Source organism: Anastrepha ludens, chromosome 3 (genome assembly GCF_028408465.1).
Source record: "Anastrepha ludens isolate Willacy chromosome 3, idAnaLude1.1, whole genome shotgun sequence".
Lineage (NCBI taxonomy): Eukaryota > Metazoa > Arthropoda > Insecta > Diptera > Tephritidae > Anastrepha > Anastrepha ludens.
In genome coordinates, this window is record NC_071499.1 from 28,837,554 (window position 1) to 28,857,448 (window position 19,895).

The 19,895-nt window shown below is 26.3% G+C and overlaps 2 protein-coding genes across 4 annotated transcripts in view; one reads left to right on the plus strand and one right to left on the minus strand.

Annotated features, from left to right (window-relative positions):
• The window catches only part of LOC128857269 (uncharacterized), a 112,448-nt gene that overhangs the window by 87,239 nt on the left and 5,314 nt on the right, over window positions 1-19,895 (minus strand). Inside the window, exon 1 of one of the 3 annotated variants that reach the window (XM_054092945.1) lies at window positions 1,922-1,972. The exons of the other annotated variants lie outside the window; for them this stretch is intronic. Coding sequence (XP_053948920.1) covers window positions 1,922-1,957 — 36 coding nt within the window. The 5' untranslated portion in view covers window positions 1,958-1,972. Of the gene's footprint in view, window positions 1-1,921; window positions 1,973-19,895 lie in introns of those variants that run through there. 3 annotated transcript variants of the gene reach the window in all.
• LOC128857271 (uncharacterized) lies at window positions 6,424-8,144 on the plus strand. The gene is made up of 2 exons (XM_054092957.1): window positions 6,424-7,225; window positions 7,283-8,144. Exons 1-2 carry the CDS (start codon window positions 7,156-7,158, stop codon window positions 8,020-8,022), a joined length of 810 nt encoding a protein of 269 aa, XP_053948932.1. The 5' UTR covers window positions 6,424-7,155; the 3' UTR covers window positions 8,023-8,144.

Below are 19,895 nucleotides of genomic sequence, written 5' to 3' on the forward strand. Positions count from 1 at the left end.
CTAACAAAACACGAGTAAGAAATTCAACTCAGAAACTACTTCACCACAAGTTAACAGTAGGAAATTAATGAATACGGCTGTCGGAGTGAAATAAGAGGGAGAGAGTGACACGCAAGCATGATTCAATGATAAAAGGTTTGCTCAGTAAGCAGCTTTCTCGTTCTTACTTGACAAATCGGCTCCCTCAGCAAGACACTGGATTGCTAGCTCTAGACTTTTTAGTAAAAGTGGAGGAAAAGTTAAATTTGTAGAAAAAACATTTCATTTTCAAAATGGTCTGCTTACGAGCAACAAATCGCTCAATAGTTTTCATCGGGATGTTCAGGACTATGGTAGTATGACATGGAATACATACCGCTTAGGTCGGGACATGACAGAGTATTTGACGTAATCCAAGATCGATGAGTGGAGAATTCACGAAGCTTTATTTCTTGTGATGTGTTGATTTAGAAGGAATTCATGTTTTGCAAAGAGCTAGCATTTCTCAAAGAGTTACGACAGGGAGAATAATTGGATAGTGCCGACGCGATCGATAACATTGCATACCTCATTATAAGAAAGTTGGGATAGACGGAACTTGTTTCCAATGAGCTCACATTCAAATGGATGGGCGGAGTGTCCAGAGGAGGCTTAGCAAAGCACAGTACCAGCTTGAAAAAGCTTCTCATAAAAAAAAATGTGGGTCCTTCCATTTGTGGAATAACATCAAGACCCGCGCTACAAATAGGAGGAGAATCTCGGCCAAACACCTAACAGAATTGTACGTGTCAATTACAATATTTATTTATTTTTAACAAAATAGTTTCATATTTGCGAAACTTCCAACTTCGCGATCGGTTTTAAATTTAAAAACTAATTCACAAAATAAAATCTGGGATTAAGTGAAATAATTTCTTTTTTTAATGTTAGACAGGCAATAGGCAATTTCCGCTTATAACTTCTATTTGTACCATTATTTACATTCAAATATTAATTAAAATTTAGTTTTTAAACCGTTCGCAGTTTGTTTCCATTTGAGTAAGAAAATACTTAATTGCTACCATTTTTACCAAAAAGGATTTAATATTTTCCACTTTATTCACCTTCTTAAATACAACCTTTTGTAAGAGAGTGTCAAAAATCGAATGTCACTAGTGAGCAAACCTTTAATAATTGAATCATAACACGCAAGTGTGAAAAAATGTAGTTTACATTAGCTTACATTTGCTTGCGTATGTCCATATGATTTGTATGCATCTTTACATATAGATTAGTCCTTTTTGTTTGAAAATTGCGCGAAATTGTATGTAAGTATGCATGTATATATACATATATTAGTATACAACATATCTTATAAGGTATGTGGTGAATATTACCGTGAGCCGATTGTGCCTCTTTGTCGTTCGTTCCGCGCTCTCGCTTGCAGTTCAAGCAAGGTAACGCCGCATGAGCAATGTCACGCCGCATTTTGGGGGTGCGTGCAACCGGCTACATCGAATTATAAGACGTTATCACGTCAAAAGAAATTAAAATCAGTTCATATGTATGTAAGTCTTCGAGAAATCGAGGCCACCGTATTCCGAAAAGTCGTTTTGAGAAAAACGTGTTTAAAGTTTTCATTGGCCATTGTAACTCACTACCTGCACTTATTGTATTTTTCAATTTTTTTTGAAAAATCACAGTGGTGTTCTCCCTTAAAAAAGAGAAACAAACACCAAACTTAAACATTTTCGCATTTTGGTTATAAAAAACACTAAATTTATTGCGAAAAGCAAATGGTGGCAACACTGCACAACTCAACTAATGTAACGTTACGCACTCTCTGATGGGCACACTCTTGTTTCTGTCTTTCTGTCTACTTGTATATATTCCATTTCACAATAGATCCAAATTTCGATAAACATACGTATTCACATCTCTACTATAGCCATCTCTTTCTTACCGTCCATAATTTTTCGCCGTCATACCAAAATAACATTATTCATATCATAAAATTCCCCAATTCAGAGAACTCATTCTGTTGTACACTTTTCTCTGGCGTACTCTCAAAATGCTCGTATTTTCCTTTGCTTTTTTCTTTCTATTCGGTTATGTTGCCATGGAATGTGGTCGCACATGATACAAAGTATAATACGTGTTTGCATTCAAATACGGATTTGTATTTCTATTGCATTTACTACATTTCCTTCACACCCAACAAAATTACTATTTTTAATAATTTGGTGAATAACTGCTTCTGGTCTGTTTACTTTAACCAGCCTTCAATTTTTTGCCTCACTCCTAAAGCCAATATGCGAATTTTCTGAGCAGAAAGAGACTGGCGAAGCAGAAACGAAATTCAATAAACAGCACAGAGCGAATAGCACGCATTCATCGATACACACGCACACACACGCACATATATTCCAACGAAAGTAGTGTGTGACACGCATGCATATATGAGTTTCAGTTGGCTTAACATCGAGTGGAATACAGTGGGCACACAATTATTCGTACACCCTGCGTATTACGTAAAAAACTTTACCTTTGCGCAAAATATTTGCTGTGACAATATATTTCTTTTGGCTCACTGTAAGAATTTTACATTTCTGATGAATTGCCGCAACCAAAACTCCCGTTATTTCAACTCACACTGAGGTATTCCAAGGAAAGCAGGCAGACGTAGCAAAATGCTGGAAAACATTTATTCGTACACTTTCAGCTCATGATATTGTTGCTGCAAGAGTAACAGTAAAAATCGTTTGTGTTTTTCCTAATATGGTTGAAAACGATATAAGATTTGTTTTTCTTTGTTTTTATAGGGTGACTCGCTGTCATGTGACTTCTTTAACCTGATGTTGGAGAGCATCGTACGAGCCGCAGAATTTAATCGCTCAGGCACAATATTTTATAAGAGTGTACAATTGCTAGCCTATCCCGATAAGCGGTTGTCGCGCCAATTAAGAAGAAGAAGTTTGTTTCTTTTTTTTAATTAAAACTTAAAATTATCTTGAGTATAAAGAAATGGGAAAACTTAGAATTCAACATAAACATTATACCTACCTACTTCTCTAGCAAAAATCATCATGTATTTCCCAAGCAGCGTTCTGATGCTGATCATCGTTGATTTCCTCCATTTGATTGGAAACCGACACGCAACTCAGAACTTTCCCTCACAAAGGAAGAAAGTGAATGAAGCAACGTCAAAAATTGTTTTGCAGCCAACTTTAAGTTTACGAATATAAACACAAAGCGGGGTACCAGTACGGGAGACAAAAACCCCTCTCTCTTCCCCGTTCGTCCTTTTCCCACGAACAAAATGTTTCCCTGTGTAAATCGGCACTTTATCCCTGTCCCACCAGACAGACGTAAAAACGGTGTTGCCATACACAAAATGTACTGAAGATCATAAACGAAAAAGCAGGAAAAAAAAATATTATTGTGATCTAGCGCGTCAACGGTTTTTAAGCTCCAATAATATTTCCATAAAAGTTACGTCTTTTCTTCTTTCTAAATTTACCAAAATAAGACATTTCCTGCATACTCTTTTGCCATGTGCTTATTTCGTTATCAATTTTCCACTATTTTTCTGACACTTCACTATACTAATAGCAAAGAAAAACAATGCTCAAACTTAACTTCGAGTTAGCAGAATACAACTCTGTAAGAAACTCAGTATAACCACCCCACACCAAACAGAGCATTTCGTCGAACAAATGTCAGTCAGCATAACCACGACCTGAGTGATTTCCGGTAACATAATTCTGCTCGGCAATACGAAGATGTTTAGAGAGAATCTCTACTTAACAGAGCTTACGTAAATGCATTTGTACTGCTAGCGCACATTCTCACTCCTCCCTTTTAGAAAAAGAGTTGCCGTAAACATATTGCATAACGCCTAAACTAATAAAAGGACTTTGATTATTCCTATAAGGGTTAATTTTAACGGCCAATGGCGAAACCGAGTCATATATAAATCAAAATACTCATGTTAAATTTCAATTTCAATCGCTTGGCGGGCAATTTGTATGAATGAGTGTTTGTATGTAGATAAATACAGTACTTCCTGCATGTAAAAAACGTATACATAACGGACACAAGAATAAATAAAAATATTAATTTTACATATAGTTTATATAAGCAAAACCGGACCAAATACACGATTTTTACAAATCTCTCGACTCCAGCGCTACCTAGCAGTATATATAATATGAATTTTGAATATGGGCCAAATGGGATCATAAGTATGAATTAAAGATTATCCCAGCCCTATAGGGACTCGCAATCGGGTTAACGTTGTAGTGTAGGGGTGTAAACCGTACAAACAGACAAACAAACAATAATTTTTATGCACTAAATTAAATTAAATTTACAGAAATACATATGTATGTGCACTTGTGTGCAACAGAGACAAATTTGTGTTTAAAAAATCACCCAGCTACCTCCTATTTCCAATAACATTTATTTCCGCTCTTTCCATTGATCTGGTAGCCTCGACAAGTAGCCATGTATGGCAACATCACAAAAGAAGTGAGGCGCAATTAACGAGATCGTGAACAATCATTACATTTGTTGGCAAGCCTGACAAGAATCACCATCAAAATAGTGACTATCTCAACAACGCCTCATAAAATATACACATACATACATATGAATGTATACACATATCTTGTGTCGTGCTGCCCTAAGAGCGGCATTACAGTATGTTAACAGCATTGGTTTGCAAAAACTCACATCAGTCAGATGGATGCATATGTACATATAAATAGATATGTATATACGTGAGTAGTTGGATACGACGAACGCACATCGTTCAATATCATAGGATTTCTGGTACCACGGCTCGGCTTCTTTGCACGAGATTTGTGTGTAGACACATACATACATATACACTTCTTGCTATGACTTGTAGGAGGGGAAAGATGTTGCATGCATGTATTTTTATTTTTGTATGTAAATATGTACATATGGACGAAGGTAATGAGGCCAATTTCAGGTTTGTGAGAATTTTAGGACTGACGCTCATGTAATATATTCCTACTGGAAAAAAATCAATATGAGCAGAGAGCACGGAGTTTATTGCTGTGCTAATATATGATTTAACGTTATAAAATAACAAATATAGGCACAAGATGTAACGTACGCATTTTAATTTCTCGAGAGATTAAATGCTTCTGCGCATATTCCAACGAGCTTGAGTTTGTACTCTTAAGTACAATACAATATACATATGTACATACTTCTTCTTCTTAATTCGCGCGATAACCGCTTACGCGATTTTGGCCGAGTTTAACAAAGCGCGCCAGTCGTTTCCTTCTCGTGCTAATCGGCGCCAATTGGACACACCAAGTGAAGCCTAGTCCTTTTCCACCTGATCTTTCCAACGCAGAGGAGGCCTTTCTCTTCCTCTGCTACCACGAGCTGGTACGGCATCAAATACTTTCAAAGCCGGAGCGTTTGTATCCATTCGGACGACATATCCCAGCCAACGTAGCCGCTGGATCTTTATTCGCTGCGCTATGTCTATGTCGTCGTAAAGCTCATACAGCTCATCGTTCCATCGTCTGCGATATTCGCCGTTGCCAACGTGCAAAAGTCCAAAAATCTTACGCAAAATCTTTTTCTCAAACACTCCAAGCGTCGCTTCATCGGACGTTGTCATCGTCCAAGCTTCTGCGCCATACGTTAGGACGGGCATAATGAGAGCCTTGTAGAGTGTTAGTTTTGTTCGTCGAGAGAGGGCTTTACTGCTCAGTTATATATATGTACATACACACATAAATAATTCTAATACAGTTTGGAACGAATATCGTCCGAAGTCAATCTCACATCGATAAACACGAAGTGCAACTTAAAAAAACAATTTCTTTACTTCTGTTCTGAGCGAGTATTCACCAAATCACTTTAAATCGGAAAGGTTGCTGTCTTTCTTGCCAAAAGCGCTGTTTACATACCATTTGAACAAGAAAACGACATACTGAAACCTTTGAATGCGGTATTCATTGGCATGGGACGCTGGGGACATGAAAACACGAATAGACAAGAGGTGGAATAATCTAGCCGCTTTTTTGCCGAATTTTTGACACTTCGAACGTGATTCTTTTGACAATGTTGCCAGAGTTTCACTTTCACAAATCATGCAACACTGCGGTTGTGATTGAAGCTCGAACAAGCCTACATTCTCTTAGTCGTGGATTTAAGTCATACGATTGTGCGGACGAATTACAATATTCCGACCTAATTGGCGCTTATACCCTTTATTAAGGGTTTGGTCGAGCTTCTTCTCCTGAGGAGGAGGTACTAAAACCATCTATTTATTAATATTAATTAATTTTATGGTACTTATTTTCTTCCATTCCTTTTTTCTGACTAAGTAAAGAAATTAATTGAAAATATACAACGAGAAAAATAAAACAAGTTGTGTTGCTGGTTCTTAGACGAAAGTAGTATGTATATCCCAGGGTACAAGACAATATCAAAAATGTTAAAATTTTAACATTTTTATCATTTTAACTCAAAAATTTAACATTTTTACCATTTAACTCATTTTTTTAACTTACAGTTACTCAAAATTTTAACATTTTTTAACATTTAACTCATTTTTTTAGCTTATATTATCTCACAAAATAAACGTTTAAATTTTGATGTGGGTCGAAGAGTCCAACCCTAAATTATTGTTACTCGTAGTTAATATTTTTAAGATATTAAAGATATCTATTTTTGATGTACTAGTAATCAATATTTAGGTTGGTACAGTTAAAATTTTGTGTTGGGTCGATGTCTATTAAGTGAAAAAATGTTAAAATATTGATTACAAAATATTTAAAGTAATCTATTCAAAAAAAAAAACAAAAAAGGATACATTTATTTTTTAAAGTACCTTTCAAAAAAAACGACGAACTCCTCAAAACAAGAGTCTTTGAGTCAGATTTGAACTTGCAACAAAATTATTGTTATAATTCCAACTGCTTAACCAACTCATCTAAACATCATATTCTGAAGTAATGTAATTACAGCTGAGTAGTATGCAAAGCAAGCAATGCTGATCTTATCAACATTGCTCACAATCTATAAATAGAATAAGCATAAGCACAAACCAAAAAAAAATGAAATACTGTTGAATACGAGTCACAAACTGCAAGATAAGCATAATATTTGATAAGCTTTTATACATCAACACATGGTTACAAGTGCAGTATGTATTTAGCGTTAGAAGAGGGTGGACGCAAAAAAAAAACAAAACAAAAAGATTTTATAACTATGGCTGGTAAGTTTTTTTTTTTGTAATTTTTTAAGTTTTTATTAATTTATTTATTTGTTTCAGAAGAAAGTATGGATTTCGATGAAAGCAAGGATGGATTTGATGAAGAAGGGGAAAAATTTTTTAAAGATCTTGAAACCTTCACCAGTTTTTGTATAGAAAAACGTATTTCTTCTTTTAATCAACTAAAAGAAAAATATATATTTGAAGGCAATGGCCTAAAATTAAAAAATGAAAAATATAAAAATTTTTTGGATAATATGTTTATGGATAAAAAAGATAAAAAAAATTATAAGAAAGATAAAAGAGAATTTGATTTCATCGATTTAAAAGAATTATTGGAATCAAAACGTGTAAACCAATCTAAACCAGTTGGTTTAGATTTTAAAATTGATAATGAATTTATACAAAATTTACAAAAAGATAGTATTGATGATAATATTACAAAATTATATAAAATTAATAAATTATTATTACAAAATAAGAAAAATACTTTTTATATAAATTGTACAATAGGATTAATTTTAGAAGAATATGCAAGAAAATTGCAATTAGAAAAAGGTTATAAAAAAATTGGTGTAAAATGTAAATATACAACTATGAAAGATATATATAAAAAATTTAAGATAAGCGAAAGCTATGCTTGTAAATTACGTTATATAGGCTTTTTGGTAACACAATACCAAAAATTGCAAAATTTAGATATAACCATTGATGGATTATATAAATATAGAAAAATATTAGATATAGTTTTTGATGAAAAAAATGAAAAATATAAAGATTTCCAAAATAACTGGATATAATAAAAAATAAAAATCTTATTCAAACAAAAATTCAAACATTTTTTTATATTGTAAAGAAAAATTCAAACATTTTTTTATATCTACCATCATTTGTTTCTTGTTCTTTATCTATTACTAAAAATCCAAACTGTTCTTTCCAACATTGAATACACATATTTTTTAAAATATCATAATCAATATCATTACAATGATCATTAAATATGTGTTTCAGATTAGTCTTATCTTGTTTAAATAAAATTATATAGTTTGCATTATCTCTTATCAATTGTTTAGGTATTTTTGAATATGTTTGACATAAATAAAAACAAGAAATGTTATTGTGTCTACCATAAGCAAAATAATTGGCAATATTATCTTGTTGTTCTGTAGAGATATCGTCAAATATTATTACAGAATATGGTTTAATATTTTCAGGTGTTGGTAGAGATTGAATTGATAAACATTTTATATCTTTAGATTCCAAATCATTTTTAACACACAATTTATTGAATTGAATTATCATATCTTCTAAAAATTTATATTTTTCTTGATAGCAAGTTTTTGAACAAATTATTATATCAGAATAATAAATCTTTGATAATATATTTAATAATACATTTGTTTTTCCGCAATTACTTGGTCCACAAATAATTGCTCTAATAATATTCGGAAATATTTCATTTAATCTTTTTATTGGTTTATGAGTATCAAAATTTTGAATAGTTAATTTAATTTTATTATCTAATTTAGTAACTTTTAAATGACCATCCATAATTTAGAATTTTAGACAAATTTTTTTAATCTATTAATATAATTAATTACATATTTATTTCAATTAATTTTTAGTTAATTTAAATTTTATAAAAATTAAAAAAAAACAAGTCAAACATGCATTACTTGATTTGTTAGTGGATTATATGAATAACTATCATCACTAATAATTAAACAGTGAATGACTGTATTTGATGGAAAATCTTCTGTCCATTTAAATTCAATTTTAATATCAATAGCAGCCTCTTTAATTACCTCATTCTGTTTAGATGTATCAATGCATATTATTGGATATTCTTTTAAAAATGTATCACAATTAACTATTGGTAAATTATTTATACTAGAACCATAATATGAATTTTTAAAATCTAGAAACATATTATATAATGTATCAAATTTATTTTGATTAATAGATAGTTGCATATCATAGTTTGGATATCTATTTGTATTTAATTTAACTACAACATTTTCTAAATTACAATGGTCAAATTTACTATTGTCTTCATAATTATTCTGATTTCTTGATGTTTGAAATGCAATAAGAAAATATCTAGGTTTAGCACTAGATGATGTTATATTCCAGGTATAAGTCTTTACAGCTGGAATTGCAGTAGTACAATAGTATCTCCAATTTCTAAAATACATTTGAAAGTTTGTATTATTTGAAATTTTTTTATTAATTTCATGATCAACTTCAACTGAAAATTTAACATGAGGCATTCTCCATATAATTTGATTAATATCAATAGAAAAAGTATGATCACTTAAACTATTATCAATAATTAAACAATTTGTATCATCATTTGATCTTATTAATTCTAATTTTTGATTAATTCTAAAAATGAAATTTTTGTAATCATCAAAAAACCCAATTAATATACATAATGGAATGCTAACAGAAAAATAACCTTTCTTATTACAAACACTACCTTTATTTACAATTTGCCAACCAGCATTATTTAATGATAAATCATTAGAAAATGATGCTAAGCCTTTAATTGTTGTTGTTATTCCAGGATTTTCAATTTTATCAATTTCAACTGAATTAATAAAATATGTAATTTTACTAAACAGATTTATTATACCATTATTCACAAAATTTATTTTATCAGGATTAAGTTTATCTAATATTTTACCATCTTTATCTTTAGCAATAATTTGACCTCTAATATTAAGTAAACTTTTTGATGGTAACGTTTTAATGTCTTGATTATTAATATTTATTTCTATTGGTCTTCCATATTCATTTAATAGTGTAGAATTAGATGGCAAATGTTCATAAAAGTCATAAGATTCGATACCTTTTTCTTCTTTCATTTATTTAACTAAAAAATATTATTAAAAATTTACTAATATGTTTTGACTAGGTCGAAACCTATGTTTAAAATAATTGTAGTCTTGTATTTAATTGTCTTATCAAATTATAAAAAAACATTATTAATAGAATAATAATTAGTACCATTGAAATGTATTCATTTTGCATTATTTTATCTATTCCATTTGAAATAATAAAATCTATTTTTGATAATTGATTATTTTTATCAAAATTGTTTTTACAATTATTCATTTAATGCAATAGAAAAAATCCTAAATATTTTTAATATTTTTTTTTTTTGTTAATCTTTTTACATTCATTTTCAATTACCTTTTTTTGTATATCTAAATATATTGCATAAAATATAAGAATTGCAATTACAATAAAAATTACAATAGAAATTAATTTTAATAAAGACGGATCCATTATGACACATCTACATCCTCCATTATATTTATTATTAGCATCAATTATGTATAACTGTGATATACAATCATTTTGATATGGAATAATATTAACACAAGTATTCATTTATTAACAATATTTTTTTTTTTATTTCATTTTACTTACACTTTTCAATAAATCATTGAGTTTTTGTGTTGTAATTTTTTTATTTACTAGTCCAATCTTCATTGTTTTAGATTCTTCAATAGCTTTTTGTCTTTTAATAAAATTGTTCTTATATTTTTCAGCTAATGCAGCGTTTTTATTTTCAATGCTATTTATAAGGTTATTATGTTCTGATTCAAGAATATCATAATTTACTTGTAACTCATACATATCATCATTTAATTTGCCAATAATTTCTTCATAACTCATTAAACTAAATTCTAATATAGCTTTCTCATTTAATAATTCATTTACTAATATTTTATTTGATTCTGAATGTAATTCAATATTATAATCTTTAATATTTTTAACACTTTTCATAATACAAACAGCATATTCATGCCATACATGATCATTATTTTTAAGTGCATCATTTAAACATTGAACAAAACCACTTCTATTATTAAACTGAGATTTATGTTGCCTAATAAATTCTTGTGTTTGTTTAACCTCTTTTTCTATTTCTTCTTTATTTAATAGTTTTATACTAGATCCTCTTAATTTCAAGATAGGCACATCAGTATTTGTTTTAAATTCTTCAATTGTATGTATATTCGACATTTATTATAATAAAAATTTTTAATATTTTTTTATATTGAAACACTAAGAAAAATATAATTATTTTAAAAAATTTTTTTATAAATAAATTAAAATTAATAAAATGTATAAGAATATAACTAATTTATACAATCGTCCAAGCCCTTCTACTAGAACTGTTTCACCACTTGTATCACTACAAGGGAAAACAAAAAGTTTTAGAAATTCAAAAAATATTCATATTCCAAAAAATGCTAAAGAACTTAAACAAATTAGAGAAAGAAATTTAGCTATTAATTATTTAGAACAAGCTAGTACTTTAAAATTAACTAAAGTAAAATTTTGCGAACAAAATCATATTTCACGCGATTCTCTTAATAATGGACTTAAATTACTTGGTATTGAAATTATTGGCAAAAACACTAAAAATGAAGACAATTCTCGACAATTCTCGACAAAAGAAGACAATTCTCGACAATTCTCGACAAATGAATACAATTCTCGACAGACTAAATCAAATAGTTTAACAGAGGAACTTTTAAAGAATGTAACTAAAATAAATAAGAAAAATAAAAACGAATTGTCTAATATTAATAAAAAAGTTGATGATGATATTTCAAGTTTACCTTCAGTTCATGATTAATAATTATCCAAATAAATAAATAAATACATCACATTTTCTATTATAATAAATGGTGCGATATTATGGTAGTGGTATTATAAATAATCTTATAAATAATCTTCCATTTGAATTACATTCTCCAGGATATAATTATTTAGGACCTGGTACTAATCTTGAATTAAAACTTGAAAAAGATATACATCCAATTAATAAATTAGATGAAGCAGCTAAAGAACATGATATTGCATATTCTAAAAGTAACGATATAAAGAAAAGACATGAAGCTGATAAAATTTTAGAAGATAAAGCATGGTCAAGAGTTTCAGCAAAAGATGCTAGTTTATCAGAAAAAGTAAATGCATATTTAACTACTAATGCTACGAAATTTAAAAGAAAAATGGGTATGGGTTTAACAACTCACAATTCATTAACTGAAGAATTGATAAATGTTGACTCTGTTAACGGTTCACAAAGTGAACATAATACAAATGAAAATGAAATTAATTTTATTCCAAAATGTGGACGATATATTAAATATCCAATATCTCTAAATGAGGATCAACAAAAACAAGTTTATGATGCTATGAAAAATAAAACAGATATTACTATAAAATTAGAACCAATTCAATTACAAAGAACTAAAGAAAGTGTAATGAATGAAACATATTTACCATTAACTAGAAAACAAATTAATTCAATAAAAAAACATTTAGATAATAATAAAACTACTTTTAAAATTTTTATATTAAAATTATCTATGTCTCAGTTACAAAGTTTTAATAATGAAAAAATTGGCGGATTTTTACCAGCACTATTACCACTTATTCCAGCAATAGGAGCTGCAGTTACTGCAGGAACGACATTATATAGAGCATATAATGATAAAAAAACTAACGATAAATTATTAGAAGAAAAAATTCGTCATAATAAAGCATTAGAAGAAAAAAATATAAAGTCTGGTAATGGTATGCTACTTAAAAAATCTGGTAATGGTATGTTACTTAAAAAAAATTTGATTTTGAATTAATTCCAATTAAACCATTAAGTAATTATGATTTAAAAAAATATGCTAGAAAATTTAATATAGCAAATTTTAGAGGTGTATTCATGAAAGATAGATTACCAAAAAAGATAAAAGATATAGAATGTGGAATAATAAATTTAGATAATAATAATGGTAATGGTACACACTGGGTAGCATATAAAAAATATAATAATCATATTTTTTACTATGATTCCTTTGCTATAAATAAATTACCAATATTAATAGAGAAATATTTCAAAACTAATGAAAATACTGTAATTTTTAATAATAATATTGATCAAGAAATAAATGAAATAATTTGTGGTCATCTATGTTTAAAATTTTTACTTAATTAAATAATGCCGACTATATCATTAGATGGAAATACTTCAATAATTTCATGTAATTTTGATGAACCAATAATTTTAGATAATAAACATATTTCAACAGAGTCAAATGAAGTTAAACATGATTTTGAAATGTGTTTGCTTAATTTTTCTACTTATAATTCTATACCGAACATATCTGAAAAATTAAAAAATAATATTTTACATTATGTTGACTCTGTCATTGGTTCACAAAGTGAACATATTTTCGAAGGAAATGATTCACAAGATAATTTACATACAATTAACAGTGTTAACAAAAAAATTACATTTCCAACTGGTTCATATGAAATAAATGATATAAGCAATTTTATAAAAGAGAAAATAAAGGGTATTACTATTAAACCAAATATGACAACATTAAAAGTTGAAATTAAAAGTAATTATATTATTGATTTTACACAAAAAAATTCCATAGCTTCATTACTAGGATTTAGTGAACAAATTATTCAACCTAATACATTAGTATCATCTGATTTACCAGTAAATATTATGAATGTTAATTCTATTAGAATAAAATGTAATATTGTAGGAGGTAGTTATGAAAATAATAAACAAACAAATATTATTCATGAATTTTTTATTAATGATAAACCTGGTGAAAAAATAAATGAAATACCTAAAAATTTAATATACTATCCAGTAAATACAAATACTATTAGAAATATAACTATTTATATTGTTGATCAGGATAATAATTTAATTGATTTTAGAAAAGAAAAAATTAGTATAAGATTAAATATTAGAAATGTAAATTGATATAAAATTTAAAAAAAATATTTGTTAATAAATTGGAAACAATGGGTGAAATAATACAACAACAACAAAGATTATATCATAAAATAGTAAATGGTGAAAAAATATGTTTATCTATTATAAATAGTAAAAAAATATGTTTTTCATGTTTGGAAGAAACAAATATTTCTAATTTGAATAAGGGGTATTGTAAAAAATGTTACAATCAAAAATTTGCATATCGTAACACATTACCAAGTAGAAATAAAAAAATAGAGTGTGAATGTGGTGTAAATTATACTTTATCAAATAAACAACGTCATTTTAAATCTCAATTTCATATTAAATTTATTAATAATAAAGAAAATAATGAAAAAATTAATGATAAAAATTAATATCCAATTAAGTTTAATAAAATTAATTGGTATTTACATCACACTTTAAAGTATTATAATTTTATATTGTATAAAGACGAGAAGTTAATTTATTTAAAAAAAATGTTTCTATATAAATAAGGAAAAATTAAGTAAAAATATCAACCAAATAAAAATGAATCCATTTAATATTAAAGAATTGAAATCTAAAAATTTAAAAAATTTAAAAAAATATATTAGAGCAAATAAACATATTTTTCAATTGCCAAAATATTGGTACAATAAAAATAAAAATAGTTTATTAAACATAATAAGTGTTTTAATAGAAAAGCATAATAATGATGTTATTCAAAATATATTTCAAAATTTTGATGATTATGATTTTGATATTATTGATATTCAAGAAAAACAATTAAATGGTTCATGTTTTAACAATATGGTTGCTGATTTAGAGTTTACAAATAATGAAGAATTTGATATTGAAAAGCATTTAGAATTAATAAAAAGAAATTGTTTCAAATATTTTTTCAAAGGTTTTAAAAAATATAGTAATGTAATTTTAAAGTGTCTTTAGGAACAGCGGTAATTCTTACGACTATTAATAAAAAAACTAATGAAATTGAAGAATATGAATATTGGTATAGATCAGAAATACATTATGTTAATAAATTAAACTATACAAAAGAATTTTATTTAATGATAGAGGAAATAAATAATAAATTCTCAGAAAAATGTACAATAAAATCTGCTACTAGCTTTGTTAGAATAGTAAAAACACATATTAGTAGAGATAAGTCTCAAATTCTTGCTGGATCATATATTCCATTTACTAATAGAAATTGTGTTAATATTAAAAATACTGATAATAAATGTATTTTATATTGTATCTTATATTCTATTTATCAAGATGTGTTAAAAATTCATCCAGAAAGACCAACAAAATATAAAAAATATCTTGAAGATTTAGAAAATGATGATAAATTTAAAAATCTAAATTTAGAATTTCCATTTATAGTTAGTAAAGAAAATGTTAAAAAATTAGAAGATTATTTTAATATTACCATGAATTTTTATCATTTTGATTCAGAAGAAAATGATACAACTGAACAAATTCAATTAATATATAAAAGTAATTCTTTTGGTTCTTTAGTTAATGGATTGTTCAGAAAACATATTAATATTTTATATATAGAAGAAAATATTACTAAAGAAAATTACAAATCTCATTTTGTATTAATTAAAAATTTATCTGGATTTTTAAGTGGTAAAATTCACAAATATGATAAGCATCTACATATTTGTAATAAATGTTTTAAACATTTTGAAAAATCTGATAAATTAGAAGAACATATAAAAACATGTTATTTATTAAAAGATGATAATAATATAATACAAAATATAAAGTTACCTAAAGAGGGTGAAAATATTTTAAAATATAAATCTAATGGTGCAGAATTATTTCATCCATATACTTTATATGCTGATTTTGAATGTACTTTGGAAAAAATTAATAAAAAAAAATCTGACAAATGTAAAAATACAATATTACTTCATGAACACATTCCAAATAGTTATGGTATTTATAACACTTATAACAAACAATATATTTCAAAGAATACTTCTAATAGAAAAGTGCTATTGAAATCATTCTTAGATAATTTAATAAAATATGCTAAAGATTATTATGAAGTAAGAAAATTGAATAATATAATTCAGGATAAAGAATCGATATTAAAGTTTGATAATACTAACAATTGTGAAATTTGTGATATTCCATTTTCTGAAGAAAATAAAAAATGTTGGGATCATGACCATACAACTGGTAAATATAGAATGGCTTTATGTAATAAATGTAATCTAAAGTTAAAGATGCCAAAATTTTTACCAATTATTATTCATAATTTAAAAGGTTATGATTCAAAATTATTTCTAAAATATTTAGATGAATTTCATCCTGAAACTGAAACTAGTGTTCTAGCAACGAGTACTGAAAAATTTAAACAAATTAAAAAACCAGTTATTGTAGGTGAAACTAAATATTTAAAATGTAAAAATGAAAAATGTAAATATCAATATAATTTAAAGACAAGAAACACTTGTCGTAATTGTAATTCAACAGATTTAGAATTATATACAGTTGTCGAAAAAATAGAATTAAGATTTATAGATTCAATGGAATTTATAAATACTTCATTAGATAAAGCTGTTAAAAATTTATTAGATGTTAATGATATATATTGTGTAACATGTAAGAAAATAAGAAAAATGGATTATGTATCTTATAAAGTTAGTAAAAATACTGAGAATAAAATATATGCTTGTAGTATTTGTTCAGTTTGTAATACTAAAAATATAAAACCTATTAATTTTGATCATTTAGAAAACTTTAATAATATTTTTAAAAATCTATCATTAAAAAATAAATGTTATTTACTTAGAAAAGGTGTATATCCATATGAATTTATTGATGATTATAAAAAATTAAGTATAACAGAATTTCCAAATCTTGAAAATTTTAATTCATCATTAAATGGAAATATTAATATTAACGATTATAAATTTGCAAATAAATTTTGGAAACATTTTAATTGTAAAACATTTAGAGACTATCATAACTGGTATTTGAAATTAGATGTTATACTTTTAAGTGATGTATTTGATAATTTTAGAAAAGAATGTTTTAAAAATTATAATTTAGATCCTATACATTATATAAGTTCACCACATTTAAGTAATTCATCTGCTTTAAAATTAACCAAACAAAAATTAGAATTATTAACAGATCAAGATATGTATGAATTTTATGAAAGTGGAACTAGAGGTGGAATATCACAAATTGCACATAACTATGCTAAAGCTAATAATTGTTATTATTACATTTCCGAAGGAAACGGTTCACAGAGTGAACATATTGACCATGTCAACGGTTACCGAAAGGAACATGCTGATATTGTAGAACAAGTTTATAAATTAAGTAAAGAGGAAGCTTCTCTTAAAGGTATATACGATTCTAAAAAATTAACAAGTTATATTTTATATTTAGATGCAAATAATTTATATGGATGGGCCATGTCACAAAAATTAAGTGTTGGTAATCATGAATGGTTAAATGAAGATGAAATTAAATATTTTTGTAATGTTGATAATATTTTAAATAAAGATTTTGATGATAATAATATTGGATATACATTAGAAGTTGATATAAGTATTCCTCCGGAATTACACAACTTTTATAATGATTATGCTCCAGCACCTCATCATTATGTTCCACAATTTGAAGATTTATCACCAAATCAAACAGACTTAATTAATAAAGGGATTGGTAGTAAACCAAATGATAAAATTAAAAAATTAATGTGTACGTTGTTACCAAAGAAAAATTATATAATTGATATAAGATTATTAAAAGAATATTTAAATAATGGTGTAATTTTAACTAAAATTCATAGAGGTATTAAATGTAGACAAGAAGCATGGTTAAAAAATTATATTGAAAAAAATACAACACTTAGAAAAGAAGCTAAAAACGATTTTGAAAAAGATTTTTTCAAACTTATGAATAATAGTGTATATGGTAAGCAAATGGAAAATGTTAGAAATAGACTTAATGTTAGAATAGTTAAAACTGAAAAAATTATGAGAAAACTAATAAGTAGAAATACATATCAATCAAGAAAAATAATAGATCATAATATGTGTGTAGTGTTTGGTAAAAATACAAATATTAAATTAAATAAACCTATCTTTGGAGGTCAAAATATTTTAGATTTATCAAAATTATTAATGTTTAAAATGTATGTACAACTTAAAACTAAATATGGTAATAGAATGAAATTATTAGGAACAGATACTGATTCATTTATTCTTTATTTTGAAGGTAAACATATTGATGATGATTTTGATATTTATTCTGAAATGAAAGATGATCTAGATAATTATGATACCAGTGATTATATAGATAATTTTCCAATTGAAGATTTAAAATCTAATATTAATAAAAAAGTACCAGGAAAATTTAAAGATGAATATAATGGAATACCAATTAGAGAATTTTGTGGACTTAGAAGTAAAATGTATGCATTTAAGACCGATGTTTGTGATAAAAAAGTTTGTAAAGGAATAAAGAAAAATAATATTAAAAAGTTAACAATTGAAGATTATAAGAATTGTTTAATTAATTTAAAAAATAAAAATGAAACTGTTCATAATATTAGATCATATGATAATAAACTATATACTACAGAAGAGAATAAAATAGGATTGTCACCCTATGATGATAAGTTTTATTTCAATAAAAAGTTGAATAATAATGATAACGATAAGTTAAATAAGACTTACAAATTACCCTGGGGACATTATGAAATAGGAAATGTAGGTAACTAAAACGAACCCCTCCTATTTACTATACATTAAATTATTAATTATATTAGATTAAGTTTTTTTTTTTAATTTCAAATGAAATATGATGTGAACATATTTCAACGATGTTGAATATTTGAATTTTTATTTTGATTTATTATTTTTGTTTATCATTTATATATGTATGAATTTTTTAAATTATTTTTGAATTATATTTGTTTCAATTTGTAGTTTACTTTCTTCAATATCTGTTTCACTTTCTTCAATATTTAATTGTTTTATATATTCATCTACTTGAATACTTTTATCAATCTTATTATTAGTTTCATCATTTTGTTTAGTAATATTATTTTGATTAATATTGTCTTTATTTTGTAAAACTAAATCTTTAAGATAATTATCAATTAAAATTTGTTTTTCCGAATAACTATCCAATTGTTTTTCTAAACTGTTTTTAAAATTTTCAATATTTGTTTCTATAAAATCTACTTGTTTAGTTATGTTAATAATATCTTGATTTAAATTATTTTCTAATTGTTCTATTTCTTTATATACAACACCAAAAGCTACCACATTATCTTTTTCTTGTTTTTCAACTTCTTTTTGAAGTAGTTGATTTAATTCCATTAATTTACTAATAATATCTTTCATTTGATCACTATTTGAACGAATTTCTTCAACTTCATTTTCTAATGATATTATTCTATTAAGAGAATATTCATTAGATGAATTTATTTCTGAAAAAGATTTTTGTCCAAACTTATCAATTCCCATTTATTAGAAAAAAATTTTTTAATTTATTTAAATTTATATGTAATTTAATTAAACAGTTAATACGTTTCCTTCGGAGAGAGTCAACATATTTTCTTCTCTTAGTTCCTCAATAATATTCATAATTTCATTATGTATTTCTGGACTATCATTTCCTGCATTATACTCTCCTAACAACAAATTTAATCTATCTTTTAATTCATTAATATCATTCCAATAAACACGTTCACATTGTGAACGATTCGCAAAACGAACATATTCAGTAGGTAAACTAGTTTTAATTTTAAAATTTTGTAATGATTTTGAAAGATTATTTTTTGAATTTAAACCAGATCCTACTTTTTCTTTTATAATTTTATTTTTAATCAATATTGGTCTAATAAAATTCATA